We start from the raw sequence: 27,219 nt of genomic DNA on the forward strand, positions 1-27,219 counted from the left end.
GGACAAGTTGTCACAGCTATTGATAAGTCATTGATAATAATCTGCTAATTTATTTAATGTCATTATATTAAGATATAAGGGGGGAACATACCGTAGAATTCAATAAAATTCACAAGTTGATTTAAAACTCATGTTTAACCCTTTCTCATGGTTGGTGTCTTGACGGATTTGTCCAAAATAGTGTGACATAAAACATTACTTTTCTGTCAATGCATTTATGACAGTGTAAATTGTCATTATATCATATATTAAGCATTAATCAGTTAAATTAGACATTGAACTTGAACCCTGTACAAATCCTGGATCTAGCTGTTGGATAGTTTTTTGTATAGAGATCTCAGAAATGCAGTGTAACTACGTAACATTTAGTGTCTCCTTATGTTATGGGGTGAAAACAGTTTTCATGGGCAAACAAATCCCCCAGAAATCAAAATCGAATGCTTCTAAACAAAATAATCACCTTATCTTGACACTTAAAACCTAAATCGATACTGTCATTAACGTGGTTCTTCAATATTTATGCATAATACTTGTTGGATGTGCATTGATGTCAAAGTGTTTAATTACTCAATGATATTTTCACACATCATCATCTGATCCAAGAAGGAATTTTCTGAATGACAGTCAAGTGACGAACAGCTGTTGTGATAGCGCATGCGATGCAACAACAGCCCAAGTGCTAGAAAAAAAGTTGTTCGCGAAGAATGTCCATAATATGTGTCTCATTCGTTACGCCAGTGAAGACAGTTGTGCCTGGATCCATGTTGGATCTAATATCCCTAGCAAATTTATGTTGATCATCTGTTGTTGCCTGCTTGATTTACAGCAGGGTCTTGTCAGATTTAACAGAGAAAGTATCAATGTAATGGAGTTCATATTTTTGTGCCTCGGATTGGACACCAAGTCTACTGTGCGCAATTGTGTTATGCACCCAACACCCAACTCTATTCCTATTAATTATTCTGGATATAATGACAACAAATTACATAGCCTAGTGGGTTTCTTCACAATATGATCTGGTAATGAAATAACATGACAAATACATTTTGGTTTCCATGTTACACCTGCATATATAAACAATACAAGGGGCTTGAAGTAGCCTACTTGAACTTACATTTTTTAGCAATGGAATAGGGGGGGGGGGGTTCTATATTCGGCCCTATATGTACAATTATATATGTGGCGTACTGCATTAGCATCAAATAGCCCCCGCGATATGCAACTTTTCAGGGAAGTTAGGAACCAATATACACAAGCAGTCAGGAAGGCAAAGGCAAACTTTTTCAAACAGAAATTTGCATCCTGTAGCACTAACTCCAAAAAGTTTTGGGACACTAATGTCCATGGAGAATAAGAGCACTTCCTCCCAGTTGCCCACTGCACTGAGGCTAGGAAACACTATCACCACCGATAAATCTACAATAATCGAGAATTTCAACAAGCATTTTGCTACAGCTGGCCATGCTTTCCATCTGGCTACCACTACCCCGGCCACCAACTCTGCACCCTCCGCTGAAACTTGCCCATGCCCCCCCCGCTTCTCCTTCACACAAATTCAGACAGCTGACGTTTTGAAAGAGCTGCAAAATCTGGACCCCTACAAATCAGCTGGGCTAGACAATCTGGACCCTTTCTTTCTAAAACTAGCCGCCGAAATTGTCGCAACCCCTATTACTAGTCTGTTCAACCTCTCTTTCATAACGTCTGAGATCCCCAGAGATTGGAAAGCTGCCGCGGTCATCCCCCTCTTCAAAGGGGGTGACACTCTAGATCCAAACTGCTACAGACCTATATCCATCCTGCCCTGCCTTTCGAAAGTATTTGAAAGCCAAGTTAACAAACAGATCACCGACCATTTCGAATACCACCGTACCTTCTCCGCTATGCAATCCGGTTTCCGAGCTGGTCATGGGTGCACTTCAGCCACGCTCAAGGTCCTAAACGATATTATAACCGCGATTGATAATAGACAGTACTGTGCAGCCGTCTTCATCGACCTGGCCAAGGCTTTCGACTCTGTCAACCACCGCATTCTTATTGGCAGACTAAATAGCCTTGGTTTCTCAAATGACTGCCTCGCCTGGTTCACCAACTACTTCTCAGATAGAGTTCAGTGTGTCAAATCGGAGGGCCTGTTGTCTGGACCTATGGCAGTCTCTATGGGGGTGCCACAGGGTTCAATTCTTGGGCCGACACTTTTCTCCGTGTATATCAATGATGTCGCTCTTGCTGCTGGTGACTCTCAGATCCACCTCTACGCAGACGACACCATTTTGTATACATCTGGCCCTTCATTGGACACTGTGTTAACAAACCTCCAAACGAGCTTCAATGCCATACAACACTCCTTCAGTAGCCTCCAACTGCTCTTAAACACTAGTAAAACTAAATGCATGCTTTTCAATCGAACGCTGCTGGCACCTGCCCACCCGACTAGAATCACCACTCTTGACGGGTCTGACCTAGAGTATGTGGACAACTACAAATACCTAGGTGTCTGGTTAGACTGTAAACTCTCCTTCCAGTCTCACATAAAGAATCTCCAATCCAAAGTTAAATCTAGAATCGGCTTCCTATTTCGCAACAAAGCCTCCTTCACTCATGCTGCCAAACATGCCCTCGTAAAACTGACTATCCTACCGATCCTTGACTTCGGCGATGTCATTTACAAAATAGCCTCCAACACTCTACTCAGCAAATTGGATGTAGTCTATCACAGTGCCATCCGTTTTGTCTCCAAAGCCCCATACGCTACCCACCACTGTGACCTGTACGCTCTTGTTGGCTGGTCCTCACTACATATTCGTCGTCAAACCCACTGGCTCCAGGCCATCTATAAATCACTGCTAGGCAAATCCCCGCCTTATCTTAGCTCATTGGTCACCATAGCAGCACCCACCCGTAGTCTGCGCTCCAGCAGGTATATCTCATTGGTCATTCCCAAAGCCAACACCTCCTTTGGCCGCCATTCCTTCCAGTTCTCTGCTGCCAATGACTGGAACGAATTTCAAAAATCTCTGAAGCTGGAGACTCTTATCTCCCTCACTAACTTTAAGCATCAGTTGTCAGAGCACCTTACCGATCACTGCACCTGTACACAGCCCATCTGAAATTAGCCCACCCAACTACCTCATCCCTATATTGTTATGTATTTTGCTCTTTTGCACCCCAGTATCTCTATTTGCACATAATCTCTTGCACATCTAGCATTCCAGTGTTAATACTATTGTAATTATCTTGCACTATAGCCTATTTATTGCCTTACCTCCATAACTTGCTACATTTGCACACACTGTATATATATTTTCTGTTGTATTTTTGACTTTATGTTTTTTACCCCATATGTAACTCTGTGTTGTTTTTATCGCACTGCTTTGCTTTATCTTGGCCAGGTCGCAGTTGTAAATGAGAACTTGTTCTCAACTGGCTTACCTGGTTAAATAAAGGTGAAATAAAAAAAATAAAAATAAAAATATATATATATAAATTATACAATTGTATAACAATGACTTCCTTGAAAATTACAATTGAGTGCTTGAAAAAGTCCCTGAAAGTACTTGAATTTGACTTGCCAATGTCTGTATGAACCCTGCTTGAAGGATGTATAGTCCTAGGCCTATGTTGTTGTAAAGGTGGAGTTATGGGCCAATTTGCATATATTCCTCTAAATACAATGTGGAACTGCATAAAAATAATTTTATTTTTGTCTCAAATTATTTGGAAATGTTGATCCCAATGTCACACATTGGCCCCATTATTTATAGAAAGACCCATATAGTCTATGTGGTGCACTGATACCAAATTCTGTGCATCCTTGACATTGCTCTACTGAGGTGAAGCCTTGGACATATAAGTGAGACACATGAGTAACACAAAATGGCTTCTCACCTTCAAGCACTTACTCCCTGCAGGACAAAAAGAAACAACAATGTATACGTTTCTCTACATAAAAGCAAATAAGTTCCTAGCTAGAAAAGGATATTCATGAGAGATAACGACGTACGCTTCGTGTCTTTCATGGCTCTTTTTGGCTTTGAAGATAAGAGTCATAGAAGGCTGATTATAATTCTTATATAACAGCTTGAGTAAAGCTTAATCGTGGTTTCAACTTAATAATTTAAATGATCTGTGTGTTTATGCAACAAGCTCTTCTACAGTCTTCACAGACTCTGTGTATTGATCCAATTGATGCCTCCCATTCAGCCTCTCCTGCTTATAATGAGTAGTATGTGTGGCCTGACAACCACAGACAAAATATTGAGCCTCTTTTTACTTAAGGATGTACTTCTGTTATTCACTGCCTATGAGAGCCAGCCTCTGTCAGGCACTTTGTAATTAAGCCCATCAATCATTACAGATTGTCTGAATAAAAAATAAAACTTCAGTGCTAGAACAGGCAAACCTCATCTCAGCCAGGTTTTTTAAATAAGCCTTCGGTTCAGTCTATGTAGTGTATGAATACAAATACCATTCACCTGCATCAAGTAATGATCAACAGTTATTGATTTTAACAAGGGAGTAATGATACATCGTCACGTAGTACTGGTTGTGAACATGATCAATTGTTTACTGGTTATTTCAACAAGTCAATTTGAGCATTAACATACGACCAAAATGAAAATACTCCATTAAACCTTTTAACAGCTCAATCAGAAAGATCGTTTCATCAGACTTATGAAAATGCAGGGTATGAGAGAGAGAGCGAGAGAGAGAGGAAAAGATAAAAGGCCTGTCGTTTCCATAGCAGGGGCTATTCCAGCTAAGACGACTGCAGCAGCAGCTGCTGTGTGTGAATGCTTACCTGCTTCACAACGCTGTCTCTCGCTCCGTCTCCGTGGTACCCGTCTGTGGAGTCCTTCTCCCCGGTCCTCTGCTGCGAGCTAGACGGAACCTGGCTCTCCATCTGAGCCCGATGCTCCCGCTCTGCTGCAGCAGTAGCACCTCCAGCTTTGTTTCTTTCCACCACCTCCTGCTTCTCCCTCTTCTCTTGTGTCTGGGCAGAGCTCTGGCGCTTCTTCTTTCCTCGCCGCTGCTGTGTCTTGCGCCTGTATGACCCAGAGGCTGTAGGCTCCACAGCGGAGCTACGCTCAACAGGTCCCTCCCCCACAGTCAAGATCTGAGATGGGGCTGCAGACGGAGTTGGTGTCTGACTCTGGTGCCAAGCCTCCGGGGTGTGTCGGAGGCGTTCTCGCTCTATTTCGCCGGCCTTTAAGGAGGAGCGGAGCACCTCTACCTCCCCTTGGAGAGATTCGATTTGGAGGTGATGATCCTTGATGGAGCAAGCTGGGAATGCAGACTGAACAGGCTGCCCTCTCTGTTGGAGCTTCGCTTGGCTCTGAGCAACTCTCCCTCCCTCCTCTCTCTGCCTCTGCAGTTCTATCTCTCCCTTTCTCTCCTTCAGAGTTTCCCGCTCTCTTTCGAGCTCTTCCTCCAGGTTTTCATTTTGGGCGATGACCTCCTTGTTTTCTCTCCTGACCTGACACAACTCTCCTTCCAGCTCATCCAATTCACCTTCTGTAACAGTCAGCTGCTCAGTAACTTTAGACAGCCTCATAGCCAGTTCCTCCTTCTCTGTCAGAGCTACCTTCAGCTTCTCCATCAGCTCAGTAGTGTCTTTCTCTATCGAAGCACCGCCGTTGTCTTTGGACTTGTCCTCCATTTTGCTAGTTTCCTTGTTCTCCCTCAGCTCCTGAATCTGCGACTGGAGGCTAGCGAGTTTTGACTCATACACGAGTGTCTCCTTGAGAATCCTCTCCTCCAACTGCGCCTTTACCTCAACAAGGCACGTATACTCCTCCTTGAGCTCCTGATAGTTCACCTCAAAGTTCTTTTCGGCAAAAGAGAATGTATTCCGCTGCTTTTCATTCTCCTCTTGCAACTCCACTACTTGTCGCTGCTTTTGTTCATTTTCTGTCGTGAAGGATTTAATTTTTTCCACCTTGGACTCCACTTCCTCTTTCATGGCGTTGTTGGTTTCCATCAAAATCCTCTTTTCAGATTCCTGCTCCCTCCATTTGTTGTCCCAGCTCTTTTCTCGCTCCTTGGACTGGTTTTCTAGCAGCTCATTCTTTTTCAGCAGCATTTGGATTTCCCTCTCCATTCTGACCCTTTCTTCTCCACCCTTTTTCAATTCCTTAACCTCCACTTGAAGTTCCTTGAGTTGCACCACCAGCTCTTCGGCTTTCGAGCTGTGCAGCGCCATCTTCAAGTCATCTTTCAGTGCAATGATTTGGTGTAACAGCTCATCCCGCTCGTCCTCGTACACGTTCCGCAACTCCTCCAGGGCTCTGCTGTGCCGGATGGACGCCTCATTGAGGAGGTTCTCGCCGTTGAGCTGGCTCTCCCTCTGGTGGTCCTCCCGAAGGAGAATGAGCTCCTCCTCGTGGCTGAAGAGGAGCTGTGTCCTCAGCCTCTCCAGTTCCGCCTCCTGTGACTGGGCCATGCGGTCCAGCACTGCGTCCTTTTCCCGCTCCATCATCTCCAGTTTGATCTTGTAGTTGGTTGTCTCTGACTCATGCTTGGCCTCGATCTCTTCTGCCGACTCCACAGCGGTGGCTAGCTGGGCCTTCAGGTCATCAATGGTTTCCTGGAGGCACTGCAGCTCGCACTGACGACTCTCATGGACAGCGATGTTCTGAGAGGCCTGCTCCACTTTGGCCTGGGCTGAGCGGAGGTCATGGAGCAGGTCAACCATCTGACCCTGGAGGCTGAGCTTCTCCTGTGCCACCTGGGACAGCTCCTGTCTGGCCTTCTCACGGAGCGCCTGGGCCTCTTGGATCCTCTGCTGAAGCTCTGCGATCTTGTCCTTGAGCTCGATCACCACCTCGGGACTGGGCCTGGGTGCAGGTTGCTGGGCTCTTAGAAGCTCTAGCTCTTCGCGATGCTCCTCCGTGACCCGCTCCAGGGCCGCAGAATGCTGCGAGCGAAGTTCCTGCTTCATCTGGACTATCTGCTCACCGTACATCTCATCTAGCTCCATCCTGAGATGATCCAGCCTGCGGGCTGAGTCCTCCTCCATCCTCTGGAGGGTGTCGCACTCTGACAGGCTGCCCTTGTGGTATCGCTTCTGGAGGTCTTCCACGGTGCCCATCAGCTGCTGGATCTCGCTGGAGGACTTCCGCTCCTTCTGCCTGGAGGCTGAGAGTTCGCCCCTGCAGGACTCCAGCTCAACGCTACAGATCTCAAGCTCACCCTTAGTGCTCTCCAGCTCAACCCTACAGCTATACAACTCACCCTTACTGCCCTCCAGCTCAACCCTATAGCTATTCAACTCACCCTTAGTGCTCTCTATGTCCCTCTTACAGTTATCCAAGTCACTCTTACAGCTCTCCAGCTCTTGGGCCTTTGCGGTCATTTGCTGGTTGAGGTCGTTTAAGCGTTTCTCAGAGGCCGTCAACTCATCCTTTAGCTGGTGGAGGGAGGAGTCATGTTCTGACATGACTCTCTCTTGCTCAGCGATCAGCAGTTCTTTCTCGTTCAACTTTTGTGCAAAAGTCTCCTCAGTCATCCTTCCCACCTGTGCAAGCTCCACCTTGAGCATGGTCAGTGTACGCTCATGTTCTGTTATTATTGCAGTTTGCTCCAAAATCAGCAAGTCTTTTTCATTTCCCCTCTGGGCAAATGACTCCTCAGCCTCTCTGCCCACATGACTGAGCTCTTCTCTAAGTTGCATTAGGGAACACTCATGCTCTGCCATAATTCTCTCCTGTTCAGCAATCAGCAGGTCTTTCTTATTTAACCTTTGTGCAAATGACTCTTCTGTTCTTTCCACCTATGAGGAAAAGTAAGTATTAGACATACAGGTAAAATGTCAAAAATATAATTCAAGTCTTATACTAAAACGGTTTGAATAAATCTTCTACAAACAGCCTTTAAACTATATATATATATATATATATTTTTTTTTTAGGTAATAAGGTAATAATAGTAGGAAATCTAAATCAGATTTCAAAACACACCTGGTAATCAACCACCTATAAAACAGATCCATTAAATAGATCAATACATTTCATACAAGCAGACGTTTTCACATGAATGACAGGTACTGACTAACACCAACTAGGCAGCTGCCTCACCATCTCAGCCGCGTTGAGCCGGTGCTGGAGCTGGCTGATCTGCAGCAGCTGCTCCTCGCTCATCTCTTGGTGCCATCTGACCTGGCCGTCCATCTCCTCCAGCTGCTGCTGGTATTGGACGAGCTGCTGCTTGGCCTGCAGGAGGTCCTGCGCTGTGCTGCTGTGGCTGGTGTTCCTCAGCGTCTCACCTGCCTGCAGCTGTCAATCAAACCAGAGGGTGTTCATGTTCCCGTGGAAATAATGGAAAACAACAACACCACCACCACATCTGTTGTATAATTATTAGGAGGGTATTAAAATACATGAAATGTTGATAGAGCAGGGAAAAGCTTTCGAGACAATAAGATGGCATAGGAAAGCTAGGATATAATAGGACTGGTACAGGTACGTCTAACCTAGGGTTGCAAAATTCCTGTAACTTTCCCAAAATACCCAAGCTTTCCAGAAATTCCGGTTGGAGGATTCCCAGATTTCCTGCTTTTTCCCACCCGTTTATGGGAATCTTCCAACCAGGTTCTCTGGAAAACCTGGGAATTTTGGGAAAGTTACAACCCTTTTTTTTATTTTTATAATCTTACCATACGCTTGTTAAGGTTTTCTACCTCACCTGCCTAATATTTTTTTCTTATTCTATTATAGACTAGGGTGGGATAATATGGTATAGTGTAGTGTATAGCCTAGGCAAGAATATCTTACCTGCTGGAACTGAATGTGCAGTTTCTGGCTCTGCTCAGTCATCTCTAGGAACTCCCTCATGACCTCATCCTTCTCTTTGCGAGACTGCTGCAGATTGGCTGTGAGTTGTGTGATGATGCCATCTCGCTGCTTCAAGGCAGCCTCGAAGTCCTGCAGCTGGAGGAGCAAAAAGAGTACATTGCGCATACCTTGCATAATAAACGTCAGTGATTCACAAGTCACACTTTACTATGAGAAAGAAAATAGTACATTGGCTTTACTTTGACAAAGACAAAGTGTGGTCTCAACAATTGAAGTAGCTAGTTTGGGATATTTGAGAGTAGAGGTGATTTAAAGGAGTATGGGTGGTAATACAACCACAGATCAATGTTTTTAAACCAAACAAGAAAAGTGATTTATTCCATTGAAAAGGGAAATACCAACAATAGTTTATATGTACATGTTACATGTGTTTGACATGTGATCCATTTCACTTGATATTTACAGAGTCCTCTCATATATTTGAGTAGTAATCTGAATATCAGTACATAAAAGAGCTCTCATATAACTCCACTACCCTACCCATTGCTAAGCTGCATCCTCATCAAAAGGTCAGCCCAGCAGCATGGGCTAAGCAAGGCCAACCCCTTATGCAATCTGCTTGATGAATTAGACTCATAACACACACTACAAACAATTTAAATGTTATATGAACATTTGCAGTTGACAGGGGAAGCAGGTTATTTACTTTTTTCTCAAACTACCAATCTTAATTCCTTCATACTTACACAGAGCACGCATGCACACGCAGCATATTACCTGTTGCACCCCCTCTGTGCCGAAGGCCGCTCTAAATTCCTCCAGCTCTCGGCTCAGCTCCTCTACCACCAGAGTCTTAGCAGCCAGCTCTTCCTCCATGACCTGTACCCTTCCGCCCCTCGCCTCCTGCAGCACAGGGTCCACTTCGTCCTGTCGTGGGGGGGACATTGGCTAGATGAGAAATTACCTAAACATCCAAAACTGCCACAGAACAGAGGAGGGAAATGGTACCTGTAGCTTGCTTAGCAATAAATTAGCATCCGAGGCTGCCACAGAACTGAGGGCGAAATGGTAGCTAGCTTCGCAATTAGCTAATCTCCAAAACTACCACTGAAGCAATTAGTCAGTATCCAAAGCCACCACAGAACTGAGGGGAATGATAGAAATGAACTAGTCAACATCCAAAACTGCCAAAGAACTGGCAGCCATTAAAGAGCACAGTGCTAGCAATGGTTTCCTCTCTTTCACTTTAGATCTGTACTTCACTACTCTTAACTTATCTGTCACGCTCTTTTTTCTTTCTACCTCGTTCTATCTTTTTTCCTTCTCAGAATGGTTTTAACTTCTTTACTTTCAAACAAAATCACACAGTCAGTCACTTAATTTGATGTCTTTCTCAGCCTCTATCCCCTCTTTCTCCCTTCTCTCTCTGCCATCCCTCTCCCTCTCTCTTCCTGCCTGCAAATGGCAAGATTACCTGTGTGACTTGGCAAATGAGCAGCTCTTGTAGAATTGTCCAGCGCCCCCTTCTCTAGCCACTTCACCCCCAATCCCTCTTTTTCTACTTCTCTTCCTCCCTCTGTTTTCCTCTTTCTCTTCTGACTTCCAGAGTAATTTACACCTCTGAAATGTCAAGCAGCCCCCGTTCCCTGCTCCCCATCCCTGCTGTTAAAATGGTGAGTGAAAGTTAAAAGGATGACAGCAGCAGCCTGCCGACAATGCTGTTGTTGCTGCTCTGCAGTCCTTGGCCTTCAAATTAAAACCATTTCACAAGCGCACACTGAGGATCCCAGAAGCAGAGAATAAAAGGGACTTGGTTAGTGAGTTAGTCTGAGGAAAATCTCAGGGTTAGGTCGTCAGAATGCAGTGCGGAGACAGAGAAAACGTGTTACAGTAAAAAAGAGTGTGCAATCAGTGCAGCGGTGAGTCGGCTTGTTAGCAAAAAAACAGTGGCTTGTTGTTTATTCAATTGTCGTACTGTACCCAGATAAACTCCTTGGAAGTCTCCATTGGGATCTCGGTCATCTCAAGGCAGCCATTCACCTGTTAATTCACAAAACTGTTTGGTAATGCAGGGGGATTTCTTGGTTCAGCTTCCCATTGTTCACTCGTGTACAGGGCACAGAGTGAAGGATGTAATTAAATGTGGTATTTTGGTCCCATCGTACATGTCAGGCTTTAATGTAATGACTGCCACCTTCTCAAAACCATTAAACTCGGTATCACAGGCAGAGCTTTTAATGTCAGCCCTGTAGAAGAGGGGGAGGGGGAGGTGAGAGGTGCGGCGTGACTACTTTGATTTGTCAAGTTCAGATAAATGCCAGACGGGGACTTGGAGAGCTGAGTGCCTGGCAACAAGCTAGCCAAGTCACGTGGTCTGTTCTAAGAGGAAACCTGGGAAAAGGCAGGACCTAAGCCCCGAACCGTAACACTAATCCTCAATAGCAGAGGCCCTTAGTAACAGATCTAGGGTCAGTTTACCTTTCATCAAATCTGAACCAAATGCTTTTTTTAAGGTGAGGAAACAAATAAGACATTTTGCAATTTGGGTGAACTATCCCTTCAAGTACAGTATATTAACACCAATAAAAAGAGTGTTCTCTGTTTGGTGTAAACTATGATGAAATTAACTCACCTCGGAGGAGTAGTCTTCGGCTGTGGTGGACACTTCACTATCTGGCTGCCATAGGAAACAACAGGAGGATTCATCAGTCCCTGCATGGGGAGGACTCACCATAATAGGCCTACCGTGAGTCACCAGTACAAGTGGCCCACACAAACACAGCCCCACCAGCGGAGCAGAGTGGATTGCATTACAATACAACAAGCAGAGAGAAAAACAAAGCTTCAAAGTGCATTCAAACTGAAGGACCATAACTACATGAGTAAGCAGTTTTAGCTAAAACAAGCCCATCCTAGGTCCTGTGTACAGTCAGAATTCTGCTTTACAGTCCCATTACTTCAAGAGCGAAAGTACAGTGAGAGAGGGACGTTCTGGGGGAGCAGTTCATGATATGACAAGGTTATTGTCCTCTCATTTCCGATTTGTCTTTGTGCGGCAAGTTCTGGTCAGTTTCTGGAGAAGAATAGGTTAATAATGGCGATGTCAAACGCTGTCTGCCCCTTTGACCTACATCCAATGGGGCATTTTGGAGGCATGCTGTGCCACGTTCAATCACTGGGCGCAAACTACCTTTATAAGACAACTCCTTTCTCAATGGAATAATGGCAGTGATCATTAGAGCCTATTCTAAAAGGGGCTAATTTCACTTTAACAAGATTAAAAGCTGGATCACTACGGGGCAAGACGAGGAAAAATTAAATGAGAGGTTTTATTGTCCGAGTTTATGGCACAGTAGGCCAATAGTTCCTTTTCATTGAGGATCGAGAATGGCTTTGGTATCGGCAACTGTCTAGCCTATATTCCTTGGAATGTGCTTGTTGAATTCCGGTGATTCTAGGGAAGGTAGAATAGGACACGGCATTGGATGTAGCCTAGTAGCAACACTAGATGTGATTTCTTAAAGGGAAGTGTCAAATTGTTGACGTCTCATGTTTGCAACTTTGCACACAAAAGATCCTGTGGGGTATTGGAATAGCATAACATTTATCTAGGGTAGGCATATCACTTAAATTATGAATCGGAAACGTGAATATGAATTTCAAAGATAGCCAAGCTGCTTATCGTGGATTTGATTGTATCAAGATGTCAAAACATCAGATAATCAGCAGATCTGCCTCTATTATACCACTTGTGTCAGATGGGAAACACGGTTCATCTGTTTAAGATATGCGCAGGTGAGAGACAATACAACAGGTTAGCACTCACACAGAGCTCTGTGAAGCCGTCTGCCTATACAAGTGCCTTGGAGGGGAACACTTTGAAGCTGGTGTTTCCACAGCAACCCCTCTCTCCAAGGGAAGTTGCATGGCTACTTGGAACGTCTCTGTGTTAATTCAATGGTGCGCCCAGGGCCAATTACACCCTTTGTCGGGAATGAAAACACAATGTTGTGAGAAGAAACAGACTAAAAATGAAACGGTTTCAACTAAATGGTTGAACCATTTATCAGTCTCATTATTGTTGTTGTGATGTGTGTTAGGTCCTATATTTATATATATATATATAGATATTTTTTTAATCCCAGCCCCGGTCCCCGCAGGAGGCCTTTTGCCTTTCGGTAGGCAGTCATGGTAAATAAGAATTGGTTCTTAACTGACTTGCCTAGTTAAATAAAGGTTAAATAAAAAATATATATATTACAAATTCCAAATATTGATTCAGATGAGTCTGAATTCAACGACATGAGTCTAAACTCATGAGCATCTTGAACCTAGGAACATTTTATCATTAATGACAGAACTGGCAATTCGTGACATAAACAGTTACTGTTTAAAATGTCTGCATGCCTATAGAAATACAGTAGTCATGACGGAAAAAGTGCTGAGCTATACCTCAAGACTACCGAGCACCAAAAGAAAAGACAGGCAGCAGCCACTCTATTCAATCACCTCTGGTCCGTTTTGTGCTGCAAGGCCACGAGGCTCTCCAACACTAGAATGAGGCAGCTCAACCTATTTAAAGGCAATTGTCTGTTGCCATGGCAACCCATCCTTTCACAGTCACATTCGGGGCGACAAGGGGCTAAGAAAATGTGGTGTGGTTTTTCAGCAACAGAGGGAATGAAAACTATTAATGCTGTTCGTGACACAAGTGCTACAAAAGAACAGAAGGGAGGGAGGAAAGAGAGGAGTTTGCATTGTTCGGCGTAGGTGGAGTGCAGAGTTGGGGGTGGCATGGTGCATGCACCCTGTTTGAGGCTTGGGAATACCCTCAAGGTTGTGAGGGACTTCCCGACTGTCTGTGAAACGTATAAAATATTTCGCATTGACGATGTAACGGCGAGCCGAGTTATATTAATAATGACAGACTAAGATGGTCATTTGAAAGAGAGGGAGAGATTCATTGAGCAAGCTTGCAATGACGCTTAAAAAATACATGTCTGAAGAGCTGGGAAAAACAGCCAGAATTTTTTATTGACCCAAATCCTTATCTTTTTGGTTATTATTTTGCGGATTCTCTAACCAAAGTTGAACAAACAAAGATACTAAATAATACTCTAACACAACCCTCTAGCACAATAACAATATTCACAAAAATAAAGAAATGCAGTTAGCCCGCAGTAACTTCAAATTCAGCTAAAAAGGTGTTGTGATTCAGCAAATCAAGAGCTAACACAGCACTAACAAGGAGACTTATTGACTGCTCCACTGTTAATATTGAGCCTTTGAAAATCGGCACTCACAAAAGTAGCTCATGGCAAATGAAAAGGTTATTTCCTGGGACTGTTGTGTGATATCTGCTCGAATGGATTCAGACAATGTCTTTGATGCAACAAAATGTGAATCGCTTATCACGGTCTACGGCATTGAATATGCGTGATAACGAAAACCTTTTTATGTCATGTTTGAACTACAACTTTTTACATTTTTCTTTATCTACTGTAATATTCTATTTAACATTTACATTTTAGTAATTTAGCAGACACTCTATCCAGAGCGACTTACAGTAGTGAGTGTATACATTTTCATACTTTTTCAAGCCAAGCAATAGAAATGTGCACCTTAGAAACTGTAGAAATGCTTTAGAAATAAAGATTACATTTAGCGTTAATTAAAATGTGTGATTCAAGTTACCATGATCTTTTACGAAGTGATCAGTTTGGGACAATACAGGAAACCACAGAAATATAGGCTAATACAGCTTACAATGTATCCCTACACACATTAGGCTACTTCTCTATTTTGCTGATTTAAATTACAGGTTGTAATGTAACAAAATAGGAAAAACGCCAAGGGGGATGAATACTTTTGTAAGGCACTGTAGATTAGTTGAATCATGTACCTTAGTGCTAGGATATTTATTTTGCTGATCAGCAAAATTGATTTTTATTTGGATTTCATGAAATGGACACACAAAATAGTCCAAATTGGTGAAGTGAAATGAAAAAAATAACTTGTTTCAAAGAATTCAAAAAAATAAATAACGGAAAAGTGGTGCGTGCATATGTATTCACCCCCTTTGCTATGAAGCACCTAAATAAGATCTGGTTCAACCAATTACCTTCAGAAGTCACATAATCACTTAAATAAAGTCCACCCGTGTGCAATCTAAGTGTCACATGATCTGTCACATGAGCTCAGTATATACAGTGGGGGAAAAAAGTATTTGATCCCCTGCTGATTTTGTACGTTTGCCCACTGACAAAGTCATGATCAGTCTATAATTTTAATGGTAGGTTTATTTGAACAGTGAGATTATTTGAACAGTGAGAGACAGAATAACAACCAAAAAATCCAGAAAAACGCATGTCAAAAATGTTATAAATTGATGTGCATTTGAATGAGGGAAATAAGTATTTGACCCCTCTGCAAAACATGACTTAGTACTTGGTGGCAAAACCCTTGTTGGCAATCACAGAGGTCAGACCTTTCTTGTAGTTGGCCACCAGGTTTGCACACATCTCAGGAGGGATGTGCGGCAGGTAGTTTAGTGGTTAAGAGCGTTGTGCCAGTAACCGAAAGGTCTCTGGTTCTAATCCCCGAGCCGACTAGGTGAAAAATCTGTCGATGTGCCCTTGAGCAAGGCACTTCACCCTAATTGCTCCTGTAAGTCGCTCTGGATAAGAGCGTCTGCTAAATGACTTAAATGTAAAAATGTAATGTAAATGGATTTTGTTCCACTCCTCTTTGCAGATCTTCTCCAAGTCATTAAGGTTTCGAGGCTGACGTTTGGCAACTCGAACCTTCAGCTCCCTCCACAGATTTTCTATGGGATTAAGATCTGGAGACTGGCTAGGCCACTCCAGGACCTTACTGTGCTTCTTCTTGAGCCACTCCTTTGTTGCCTTGGCCGTGTGTTTTGGGTCATTGTCATGCTGGAATACCCATCCACGACCCATTTTCAATGCCCTGGCTGAGGGAAGGATGTTCTCACCCAAGATTTGACGGTACATGGCCCTGTCCATCGTCCCTTTGATGCGGTGAAGTTGTCCTGTCCCCTTAGCAGAAAAACACTCCCAAAGCATAATGTTTCCACCTCCATGTTTGACGGTGGGGATGGTGTTCTTGGGGTCATAGGCAGCAATCCTCCTCCTCCAAACACGGCGAGTTGAGTTGATGCCAAAGAGCTCCATTTTGGTCTCATCTGACCACAACACTTTCACCCAGTTCTCCTCTGAATCATTCAGATGTTCATTGGCAAACTTCAGACGGCCCTGTATATGTGCTTTCTTGAGCAGGTGGACCTTGCGGGCGCTGCAGGATTTCAGACCTTCACGGCATAGTGTGTTACCAATGGTTTTCTTGGTGACTATGGTCCCAGCTGCCTTGAGATCATTGACAAGATCCTCCCGTCTATTTCTGGGCTGATTCCTCAAAGTTCTCATGATCATTGCAACTCCACGAGGTGAGATCTTGCATGGAGCCCCAGGTCGAGGGAGATTGACAGTTATTTTGTGTTTCTTCCATTTGCGAATAATCGCACCAACTGTTGTCACCTTCTCACCAAGCTGCTTGGCGATGGTCTTGTAGCCCATTCCAGCCTTGTGTAGGTCTGCAATCTTGTCCCTGACATCCTTGGAGAGCTCTTTGGTCTTGGCCATGGTGGAGAGTTTGGAATCTGATTGATTGATTGCTTCTGTGGACAGGTGTCTTTTATACAGGTAACAAGCTGAGATTAGGAGCACTCCCTTTAAGAGTGTGCTCCTAATCTCAGCTCGTTACCTGTATAAAAGACACCTGGGAGCCAGAAATCTTTCTGATTGAGAGGGGGTCAAATACTTATTTCCCTAATTAAAATGCAAATCAATTTATAACATTTTTGACATGCGTTTTTCTGGATTTTTTTGTTGTTTTTCTGTCTCTCACTGTACAAATAAACCTACCATTAAAATTATAGACTGATCATTTCTTTGTCAGTGGGCAAATGTACAAAATCAGCAGGGGATCAAATACTTTTTTCCCTCACTGTATACACCTGTTCTGAAAGGCCCCAGAGTCTGCAACACCACTAAGCAAGGGGCACCACCAAGCAAGCAGCGACATGAAGACCTACGAGCTCTCCAAACAGGTCAGGGACAAAGTTGTGGAGAAGTACAGATCAGGGTTGGGTTATAAAAAAATATCAGAAACGTTGAACATCACACGGAGCACCATTAAATCCATTATAAATTGAAAGAATATGGCACCACAACAAACCTGCCAAGAGAGGGCCGCCCACTAAAATTCACGGACCAGGCAACGAGGGCATTAATCAGAGTGGCAACAAAGAGACCAAAGATAATCCTGAAGGAGCTGCAGAGCTCCACAGCAGAGATTGGAGTATCTGTCCATAGGACCACTTTAAGCCATACACTCCACAGAGTTGGGCTTTACGGAAGAGTGGCCAGAAAAAAGCCATTGCTTACAGAGAAAAATAAGCAAACACGTTTGGTGTTCGCCAAAAGCTATGTGGGAGACTCCCCAAACATATGGAAGAAGGTACTCTGGTCAGATGAGACTAAAATTGAGCTTTTTGGCCATCAAGGAAAACACTATGTCTGGTGCAAACCCAACACCTCTCATCACCCCGAGAACACCATCCCTACAGTGAAGCATGGTGGTGGCCGCATCATGCTGTGGGGATGTTTTTCATCGGCAGGGACTGGGAAACTGGTCAGAATTGAAGGAATGATGGATGGCGCTAAATACGGAAATTCTTGAGGGAAACCTGTTTCAGTCTTCCAGAGATTTGAGAATGGAAGTCTTCCAGCAGGACAATGAACCTAAGCATACTGCTAAAGCAACACTCAAGTGGTTTAAGGGGAAACATTTAAATGCCTTGTCAAAGCCCAGACCTCAATCCAATTGAGAATCTGTGGTATGACTTAAAGATTGCTGTACACCAGCGGAACCCATCCAACTTGAAGGAGCTGGAGCAGTTTTGCCTTGAAGAATGGGCAAAAATCCCAGTGGCTAGATGTGCTAAGCTTATAGAGACATACCCCAAGAGACGTGCAGCTGTAACTGCTGCAAAAGGTGGCTCTACAAAGTATTGCCTTTGGGGGGGTGAATAGTTATGCACGCTCAAGTTCTGTTTTTTTTGTCATATTTCTTGTTTGTTTCACCCCAAAAAATATTTTGCATCTTCAAAGTGGTAGGCATGTTGTGAAAATGAAATGATACAAACCCCCCAAAAAATCAATTTTAATTCCAGGTTGTAAGGCAACAAAATAGGAAAAATGCCAAGGGGGGTGAATACTTTCGCAAGCCACTGTAGGTCCTGATGAGCGGTTGATTAGCTCAACAATTCACACTGTCTAAGATCAAGTTGAGAAATTCAGCATAGAAGACCAATATCATTTTAATAAACCGTAATTTCAGGGCCAGGGGAAGTACCAGTTCTCATCCCTTTTCACACTACTGAGCCAAGCCAGTTTCTCTAGTCTATTCAACTCAGACTCTCCATATCAAGAACGCCTGCATGCTAGGAGAAGCTAAATTCAAATGGTCAATCAATGGTTAGGGATGGTCCAGAGGTTTTTGGCCTTACCTCTATGGTGTAAGTCTGGTCATGTTTGACCGTCTCACCACTACGCAGGGTCCTGGCGAAGGTAAACTCTGTGGTGGGGGGGTCCGGTTCCCCTCTTCCTCCTCCTCCGACCTCCCCCCCACTCCCCGTCACCTCCTCCCCTACCGACTGATCCAACTCCTGCTTGGCCGCCCCTCTCCCCGGTCCATCTCCACCTGGGTCGTCGTCTGTTTCTCTCCTCTTTTTCTTCTTCTGCTTCTTCTGTCTGTCTGCGTGAGCTTTCCTCTGTCGGTAGTCAGCCAACTGGGGTCACACAGGGAGAGCAGGGAAGAAGAACAGACAAAAAGGCAAGGCAGGGTCAGTGAGGTTAAATACAGAGATTACAGTGAGTATGGGCTGTTTAATAGGCGGTCCAACAAACTTGGCTAAATTCTAGGTTTAAGGCTAGATGCTATGCTACACTGAACACTGACTATATTACATTTATCACAACAAACTAGGCTAAATGCTATGCTAAACTTTACATTCCTTCAAAAAAAGCAACCACAAATCAACTTCAAATTATCTTTGATGATTAGTTAAATTAGCCTTTTCTGTTAGATTAGGCCTACCCAAGAATCAACTACTTTAGTTGGCGTTTCCAATTCAAGAATTTTCAGCGGGAAAAAATATGCAAAGCAGAAAAATACCTACAGTAGTGCTACATAGCTTGGTAAAGCCGGTGTGAAACATTGCATGCGTCCCGGAGCTATCAACCGCCGATGCGAATGTGAATCCTTGCCGTACATAGGCCCCTAATAAACAACAGTTTGCTTCCTGTTGTGGCTCCCCCTAATCTTTTAAATACCCACTAAAAGGATTACATTTTTTAAACTTCCTCGATGTCAAACATCTAATGACTTAAACGCATGGGTAATTGGGTATATGGATGAGCCGCAGTTTTCACCCCCCATAAAGCTTTTGCCGTCTACAATTATCCTCCAACTCCTAAATATTAGTGTGCAAAGTGATGTCTTTAGGAACAAATGGAAGAAAAACACATCTGGATCTATGAAAGTCTCGAAAGATGGCCAAACGCTAATTTGTGTGTGTGTGTGTGTGTGTGTGTGTGTGTGTGTGTGTGTGTGTGTGTGTGTATATATTTATATACACACACATACATACATACATACATACATACACACACAGTTAGGGAAAAAAGTATTTGATCCCTTGCTGATTTTGTACGTTTGCCCACTGACAAAGAAATGATCAGTCTATAATTTTAATGGTAGGTTTATTTGAACAGTGAGAGACAGAATAACAACAAAAAAATCCAGAAAAAAGCATGTCAAAAATGTTATAAATTGATTTGCATTTTAATGAGGGAAATAAGTATTTGACCCCCTCTCAATCAGAAAGATTTCTGGCTCCCAGGTGTCTTTTATACAGGTAATGAGCTGAGATTAGGAGCACACTCTTAAAGGGAGTGCTCCTAATCTCAGTTTGTTACCTGTATAAAAAGACACCTGTCCACAGAAGCAATCAATCAATCAGATTCCAAACTCTCCACCATGGCCAAGACCAAAGAGCTCTCCAAGGGATGTCAGGGACAAGATTGTAGACCTACACAAGGCTGGAATGGGCTACAAGACCATCGCCAAGCAGCTTGGTGAGAAGGTGACAACAGTTGGTGCGATTATTCACAAATTGAAGATACACAAAATAACTGTCAATCTCCCTCGGCCTGGGGCTCCATGCAAGATCTCACCTCGTGGAGTTGCAATGATCATGAGAACGGTGAGGAATCAGCCCAGAACTACACGGGAGGATCTTGTCAATGATCTCAAGGCAGCTGGGACCATAATCACCAAGAAAACAATTGGTAACACACTACGCCGTGAAGGAGTGAAATCCTGTAGCGCCCGCAAGGTCCCCCTGCTCAAGAAAGCACATATACAGGCTCGTCTGAAGTTTGCCAATGAACATCTGAATGATTCAGAGGAGAACTGGGTGAAAGTGTTGTGGTCAGATGAGATCAAAATCGAGCTCTTTGGCATCAACTCGCCGTGTTTGGAGGAGAAGGAATGCTGCCTATGACCCCAAGAACACCATCCCCACCGTCAAACATGGAGGTGGAAACATTATGCTTTGGGGGTGTTTTTCTGCTAAGGGGACAGGACAACTTCACCGCATCAAAGGGACGATGGACGGGGCCATGTACCGTCAAATCTTGGGTGAAAACCTCCTTCCCTCAGCCAGGGCATTGAAAATGGGTCGTGGATGGGTATTCCAGCATGACAATGACCCAAAACACACGGCCAAGGCAACAAAGGAGTGGCTCAAGAAGAAGCACATTAAGGTCCTGGAGTGGCCTAGTCAGTCTCCAGACCTTAATCCCATAGAAAATATGTGGATGGAGCTGAAGGTTCGAGTTGCCAAAGGTCAGCCTCGAAACCTTAATGACTTGGAGAAGATCTGCAAAGAGGAGTGGGACAAAATCCCTCCTGAGATGTGTGCAAACCTGGTGGCCAACTACAAGAAACGTCTGACGTCTGTGATTGCCAACAAGGGTTTTGCCACCATGTACTAAGTCATGTTTTGCAGAGGGGTCAAATACTTATTTCCCTCATTAAAATGCAAATCAATTTATAACATTTTTGACATGCGTTTTTCTGTATTTTTTTGTTGTTATTCTGTCTCTCACTGTTCAAATAAACCTACCATTAAAATTATAGACTGATCATGTCTTTGTCAGTGGGCAAACTTACAAAATCAGCAGGGGATCAAATACTTTTTCCCCTCACTGTATGTATGTATGTATGTATGTGTGTGTATATATATATATATATATATATATATATATATACATACACACAGTGGGGAGAACAAGTATTTGATACACTGCCGATTTTGCAGGTTTTCCTACTTACAAAGCATGTAGAGGTCTGTCATTTTTATCATAGGTACACTTCAACTGTGAGAGACGGAATCTAAAACAAAAATCCAGAAAATCACATTGTATGATTTTTAAGTAATTAATTTGCATTTTATTGCATGACATAAGTATTTGATACATCAGAAAAGCAGAACTTAATATTTGGTACAGAAATCTTTGTTTGCAATTACAGAGATCATACGTTTCCTGTAGGTCTTGACCAGGTATGCACACACTGCAGCAGGGATTTTGGCCCACTCCTCCATACAGACCTTCTCCAGATCCTTCAGGTTTCGGGGCTGTCGCTGGGCAATACGGACTTTCAGCTCCCTCCAAAGATTTTCTATTGGGTTCAGGTCTGGAGACCGGCTAGGCCACTCCAGGACCTTGAGATGCTTCTTACGGAGCCACTCCTTAGTTGCCCTGGCTGTGCGTTTCGGGTCGTTGTCATGCTGGAAGACCCAGCCATGACCCATCTTCAATGCTCTTACTGAGGGAAGAAGGTTGTTGGCCAAGATCTCGCGATACATGGCCCCATCCATCCTCCCCTCAATACGGTGCAGTCGTCCTGTCCCCTTTGCAGAAAAGCATCCCCAAAGAATGATGTTTCCACCTCCATGCTTCACGGTTGGGATGGTGTTCTTGGGGTTGTACTCATCCTTCTTCTTCCTCCAAACACGGCGAGTGGAGTTTAGACCAAAAAGCTCTATTTTTGTCTCATCAGACCACATGACCTTCTCCCATTCCTCCTCTGGATCATCCAGATGGTCATTGGCAAACTTCAGACGGGCCTGGACATGCGCTGGCTTGAGCAGGGGGACCTTGCGTGCGCTGCAGGATTTTAATCCATGACGGCGTAGTGTGTTACTAATGGTTTTCTTTGAGACTGTGGTCCCAGCTCTCTTCAGGTCATTGACCAGGTCCTGCCGTGTAGTTCTGGGCTGATCCCTCACCTTCCTCATGATCATTGATGCCCCACAAGGTGAGATCTTGCATGGAGCCCCAGACCGAGGGTGATTGACCGTCATCTTGAACTTCTTCCATTTTCTAATAATTGCGCCAACAGTTGTTGCCTTCTCACCAAGCTGCTTGCCTATTGTCCTGTAGCCCATCCCAGCCTTGTGCAGGTCTACAATTTTATCCCTGATGTCCTTACACAGCTCTCTGGTCTTGACCATTGTGGAGAGGTTGGAGTCTGTTTGATTGAGTGTGTGGACAGGTGTCTTTTATATAGGTAACGAGTTCAAACAGGTGCAGTTAATACAGGTAATGAGTGGAAAACAGGAGGGCTTCTTAAAGAAAAACTAACAGGTCTGTGAGAGACGGAATTCTTACTGGTTGGTAGGTGATCAAATACTTATGTCATGCAAAAAAATGCAAATTAATTACTTAAAAATCATACAATGTGATTTTCTGGATTTTTGTTTTAGATTCCGTCTCTCACAGTTGAAGTGTACCTATGATAAAAATTACAGACCTCTACATGCTTTGTAAGTAGGAAAACCTGCAAAATCGGCAGTGTATCAAATACTTGTTCTCCCCACTGTGTGTGTGTGTGTGTGTGTGTGTGTGTGTATATATATATATATATATATATATATATATATATATATATATATATATATATATATATATATATATATATATATATATATATATATACACATATATATACATACACACACACACACACACACACATACAGCACCTACTCATTCAAGGGTTTTTCTTAATTTTTAACACTATAGAATAATAGTGAAGAAATCTATGAAATAACACATATGGAATCATATAGTAACCAAAAAAGTGTTAAACAAATCAAAATATATTTGAGATTCTTCAAATAGCCACCCATTGCCTTGATGACAGCTTTGCACACTTTTAGCATTCTCTCAACCAGCTTCGTGAGGAATGCTTTTCCAACAGTCTTGAAGGAGTTCCCACATATGCTGAGCACTTGTTGGCTGCTTTTCCTTCACTCGGCGGTCCGACTCATCCCAAACCATCTCAATTGGGTTGAGGTCGGGGGATTGTGGAGGCCAGGTCATCTGATGCAGCACTCCATCACTCTCCTTCTTGGTAAAATAGCCCTTACACAGCCTGGAGGTGTGTTGGGTCATTGTCCTGCTGAAAAACAAATGATAGTCCCACTAAACCCAAACCAGATTGGATGGCGTATCGCTGCAGAATGCTGTGGTAGCCATGCTGGTTAAGTGTGCCTTGAATTCTAAATAAATCACAGACAGTGTCACCAGCAGAGCACCCCCACACCATAACACCTCCTCCTCCATGCTTTACTGTGGGAAATACACATGCGGAGATCATCCGTTCACCCACACCGCATCTCACAAAGACACAGCGGTTGGAACCAAAAATCTCAAATTTGGACTCCAGACCAAAGGACAAATTTCCAGCAGTCTAATGTCCATTGCTCATGTTTCTTGGCCCAAGCAGGTCTCTTCTTCTTATTGGTTTCCTTTTGCAGTGGTTTCTTTGCAGTAATTCGACCATGAAGGCCTGTCTCCTCTGAACAGTTGATGTTGAGATGTTTCTGTTACTTGAACTCAGTGAAGCATTTATTTGGGCTGCAATTACTGAGGCTGGTAGCTCTAATGAACTTATCCTCTGCAGCAGAGGTAACTCTGGATCTTCCTTTCCTGTGGCGGTCCTCATGAGAGCCAGTTTCATCATAGCGCTTGATGGTTTTTGCGACTGCACTTGAAGAAACTTTCAAAGTTCTTGAAATTTTCCAGATTGACTGACCTTCATGTCTTAAAGTAATGATGGACTGTCGTTTCTCTTTGCTTATTTGAGCTGTTCTTGCCATAATATGGACTTGGTCTTTTACCAAATAGGGCTATCTTCTGTATACCACCCCTACCTTGTCACAACATAACTGATTGGCTCAAACGCATTAAGAAGGAAATAAATTCCACAAATGAACTTTTAAGAAGGCACACCTGTTGAATTGAAATGCATTCCAGGTGACTACCTCATGAAGCTGGCTGAGAGAATGCCAAGAGTGTGCAAAGCTGTCATCAAGCCAGAGGGTGGCTATTTGAAGAATCTCAAATATATTTTGATTTGTTTAACACTTTTTTGGTTACTATATGATTCCATATGTGTTATTTCATAGTTTTGATATCTTCACGATTATTCTACAATGTACACATTTTTTAAAAATAAAGAACAACCCTTGAATGAGTAGGTGTGTCCAAACTTTTGACTGGTAGTGTATATCAAAATGAACCATGACCAGTTAAATGTAGACAAATATTATATTTTTTGGTACTACACCTTTTCTTAAATATTATATAAAAGTATGCAAATGAGGCCTACGTCTATACCACCAGTCCACTTTTCTGGACACAGAATTAAGTCAGCAGATTTTAGGGGGTTTCATTTGAATAACACAAGCCAGGACTATTCACAGATTGTGGATAAACACTCTTCTGATCTTTCTATCTAAAAAAAAACCCACTACTGCCATGTATGAGGAATGCATTTCTGCATATATTTCTAAGGTATCACATCATTTTCAATGTATCAACAATTGCTTTAGTAAAAGTCTAAAGAATACATATCAGAACAAGCACACACAATGTGGTTAATGCACATGCTTCTGAAGATGATACATCCATATCCATCAAATCCACAACCGTTATGGATATCATAATGCTGAAAAGGGATACTGACAATAAAAAGAGAGAAACCAATTATAGACCATTTAAAACCTTAAGGAAAGTAAAGCTTTGCAGACAAAGTTTCAGAACGGTCCAATGTAAGGGGCATGTTTTACAAAAACGTTTGTGGATGTTACATTGCCTGTTCCAATCACATATTCACAATACTGTAGAACTAGCAATTTAAAAATAATTTAAAAAAGTCATTTAGCAGACACTCTTATCCAGAGCGACTTACAGGAGCAATTAGGGTTAAGTGCCTTGCCCAAGGGTACATTTTTACACCTTTTCGGCTTGGGGATTTCGAACCAGCTACTTTTCGGTTACTGGCCCAATGCTCTTAACCGCTAGGCAACCTGCCTAACTCAACACTTCAATTCGGTCTGTATTACTTCATTAGCATCTCAGTTTCATAACAAACATGACAGCTGTGAGTGGATTAACAAGCTCTGTGAGCCATTTAGAAAAATCCATGAAATATGATTGACTGAAAAGCCTTATTCGAGACTTGGCCTCCTACTCTGTAATGGCCATAATTCATGCAATTTTCTACTTTAACTGGCCATAAAGCAAAATAGCCTATAGATAGGGTGGGTTTTTAGGAACATTCCTTGCCAAAATGGGATCACAAGTTGGGGGGCCACATCAAAGGATAACAGCGGACGATATTGCCACTCCTATTTGCCATATCTTCAATTTAAGCCTACTAGAAAATGTGTGCCCTCAGGTCTGTAGGGAAGCAAAAGTTATTACCCTACCTAAGAATAGTAAAGCCCCCTTAACTGGCTCAAATAGCCGACCAATCAGCCTGTTACCAACCCGTAGTAAACTTTTGGGAAAAATTGTGTTTGTCGAGATAAAATGCTATTTCACAGTAAACAAATTGACAACAGACTTTCAGTACACTTATAGGGAAGGACATTCAACAAGCACAGCACTTACACAAATGACTGATGATTGGCTGAGAGAAATTGATGATAAAAAGATTGTGGGGGCTGTTTGTTAGACTTCAGTGCGGCTTTTGACATTATCGATCATAGACTGTTGCTGGAAAAACGTATGTGTTATGGCTTTACACCCCCTGCTACATTGTGGATAAAGAGTTACCTTTCTAACAGAACACAGAGGGTGTTCTTTAATGGAAGCCTCGCCAACAAAATCCAGGTAGAATCAGGATTTCCCCAGGGCAGCTGTCTAGGCCCCCTACTTTTTTCAATCTTTACTAACGACATGCCACTGGCTTTGAGTAAAGCCAGTGTGTCTATGTATGTGAATGACTCAACACTATACACGTCAGCTACCACAGCGACTGAAACGACAGCAACACTTAACAAAGAGCTGCAGTTAGTTTCAGAATGGGTGGCAAGGAATAAGTTAGTCCTAAATATTTCAAAAACTAAAAGTATTGTATTTGGGACAAATCATTTACTAAACCTCAACTAAATCTTGTAATGAATAATGTGGAAATTGAGCAAGTTGAGGAGACTAAATTGCTTGGAGTAACCCTGGAATGTAAACTGTCATGGTTAAAACATATTGATACAACAGTAGCTAGGATGGGGAGAAGTCTGTTTATAATAAAGCACTGCTCTGCATTCTTAACAGCACTATCAACAAGGCAGGTCCTACAGGCCCTAGTTTTGTCACACCTGGACTACTGTTCAGTCGTGTGGTCAGGTGCCACAAAGAGGGACTTAGGAAAATTGCAATTGGCTCAGGACAGGGCAACACGGCTGGCCCTTGGATGTACACAAAGAGCTAACATTAATAATATGCATGTCAATCTCTCCTGGCTCAAAGTGGAGAACAGACTGACTTCATCACTACTTGTATTTGTGAGAGGTACTGACATGTTGAATGAATCGAGCTGTCTGTTTGAACTACTGTCACACAGCTCAGACATGCATACCCCACAAGACATGCCACCAGAGTTCTCTTCACGGTCCCCAAGTCAAGAACAGACTATGGGAGGCGCACAGTACTACATAGAGCCATGACTACATGGAACTCTATTCCACATCAAGTAACTCATGCCAGCAGTAAAATTAGATTTAAAAAACATAAAAATACACCTTATGGAACAGCAGGGACTGTGAAGCAACACAAACATAGACACATGCATACAAACACACAATAACATACGCACTATACACACATGTACACATGGATTTTGTGTTATAGATATGTGGTAGTAGAGCAGAGGCCTGAGGGCACAAACTTAATATGTTGTGAAATCTGTTATGAATGTATTGTAATGTT

At 43.0% G+C, this 27,219-nt stretch overlaps 1 protein-coding gene across 4 annotated transcripts in view; it reads right to left on the reverse strand.

Annotated features, from left to right (window-relative positions):
- Positions 1 to 27,219, reverse strand: part of LOC311126887 (A-kinase anchor protein 9-like) — a 130,859-nt gene that overhangs the window by 79,094 nt on the left and 24,546 nt on the right. For all 4 annotated transcript variants that reach the window (XM_084158577.1, XM_084158576.1, XM_084158578.1 and 1 more), the window contains exons 2-8: positions 18,382 to 18,663; positions 11,425 to 11,469; positions 10,773 to 10,832; positions 9,570 to 9,719; positions 8,772 to 8,927; positions 8,076 to 8,273; positions 4,802 to 7,771 (exon numbers count right to left, since the gene is read on the reverse strand). In XM_084158577.1, coding sequence (XP_084014703.1) covers positions 4,802 to 7,771; positions 8,076 to 8,273; positions 8,772 to 8,927; positions 9,570 to 9,719; positions 10,773 to 10,832; positions 11,425 to 11,469; positions 18,382 to 18,663 — 3,861 coding nt within the window. The remainder of the gene's footprint in view (positions 1 to 4,801; positions 7,772 to 8,075; positions 8,274 to 8,771; positions 8,928 to 9,569; positions 9,720 to 10,772; positions 10,833 to 11,424; positions 11,470 to 18,381; positions 18,664 to 27,219) is intronic.

The sequence above is a fragment of the Coregonus lavaretus genome (genome assembly GCF_964263955.1).
Source record: "Coregonus lavaretus genome assembly, chromosome: 3".
NCBI lineage: Eukaryota > Metazoa > Chordata > Actinopteri > Salmoniformes > Salmonidae > Coregonus > Coregonus lavaretus.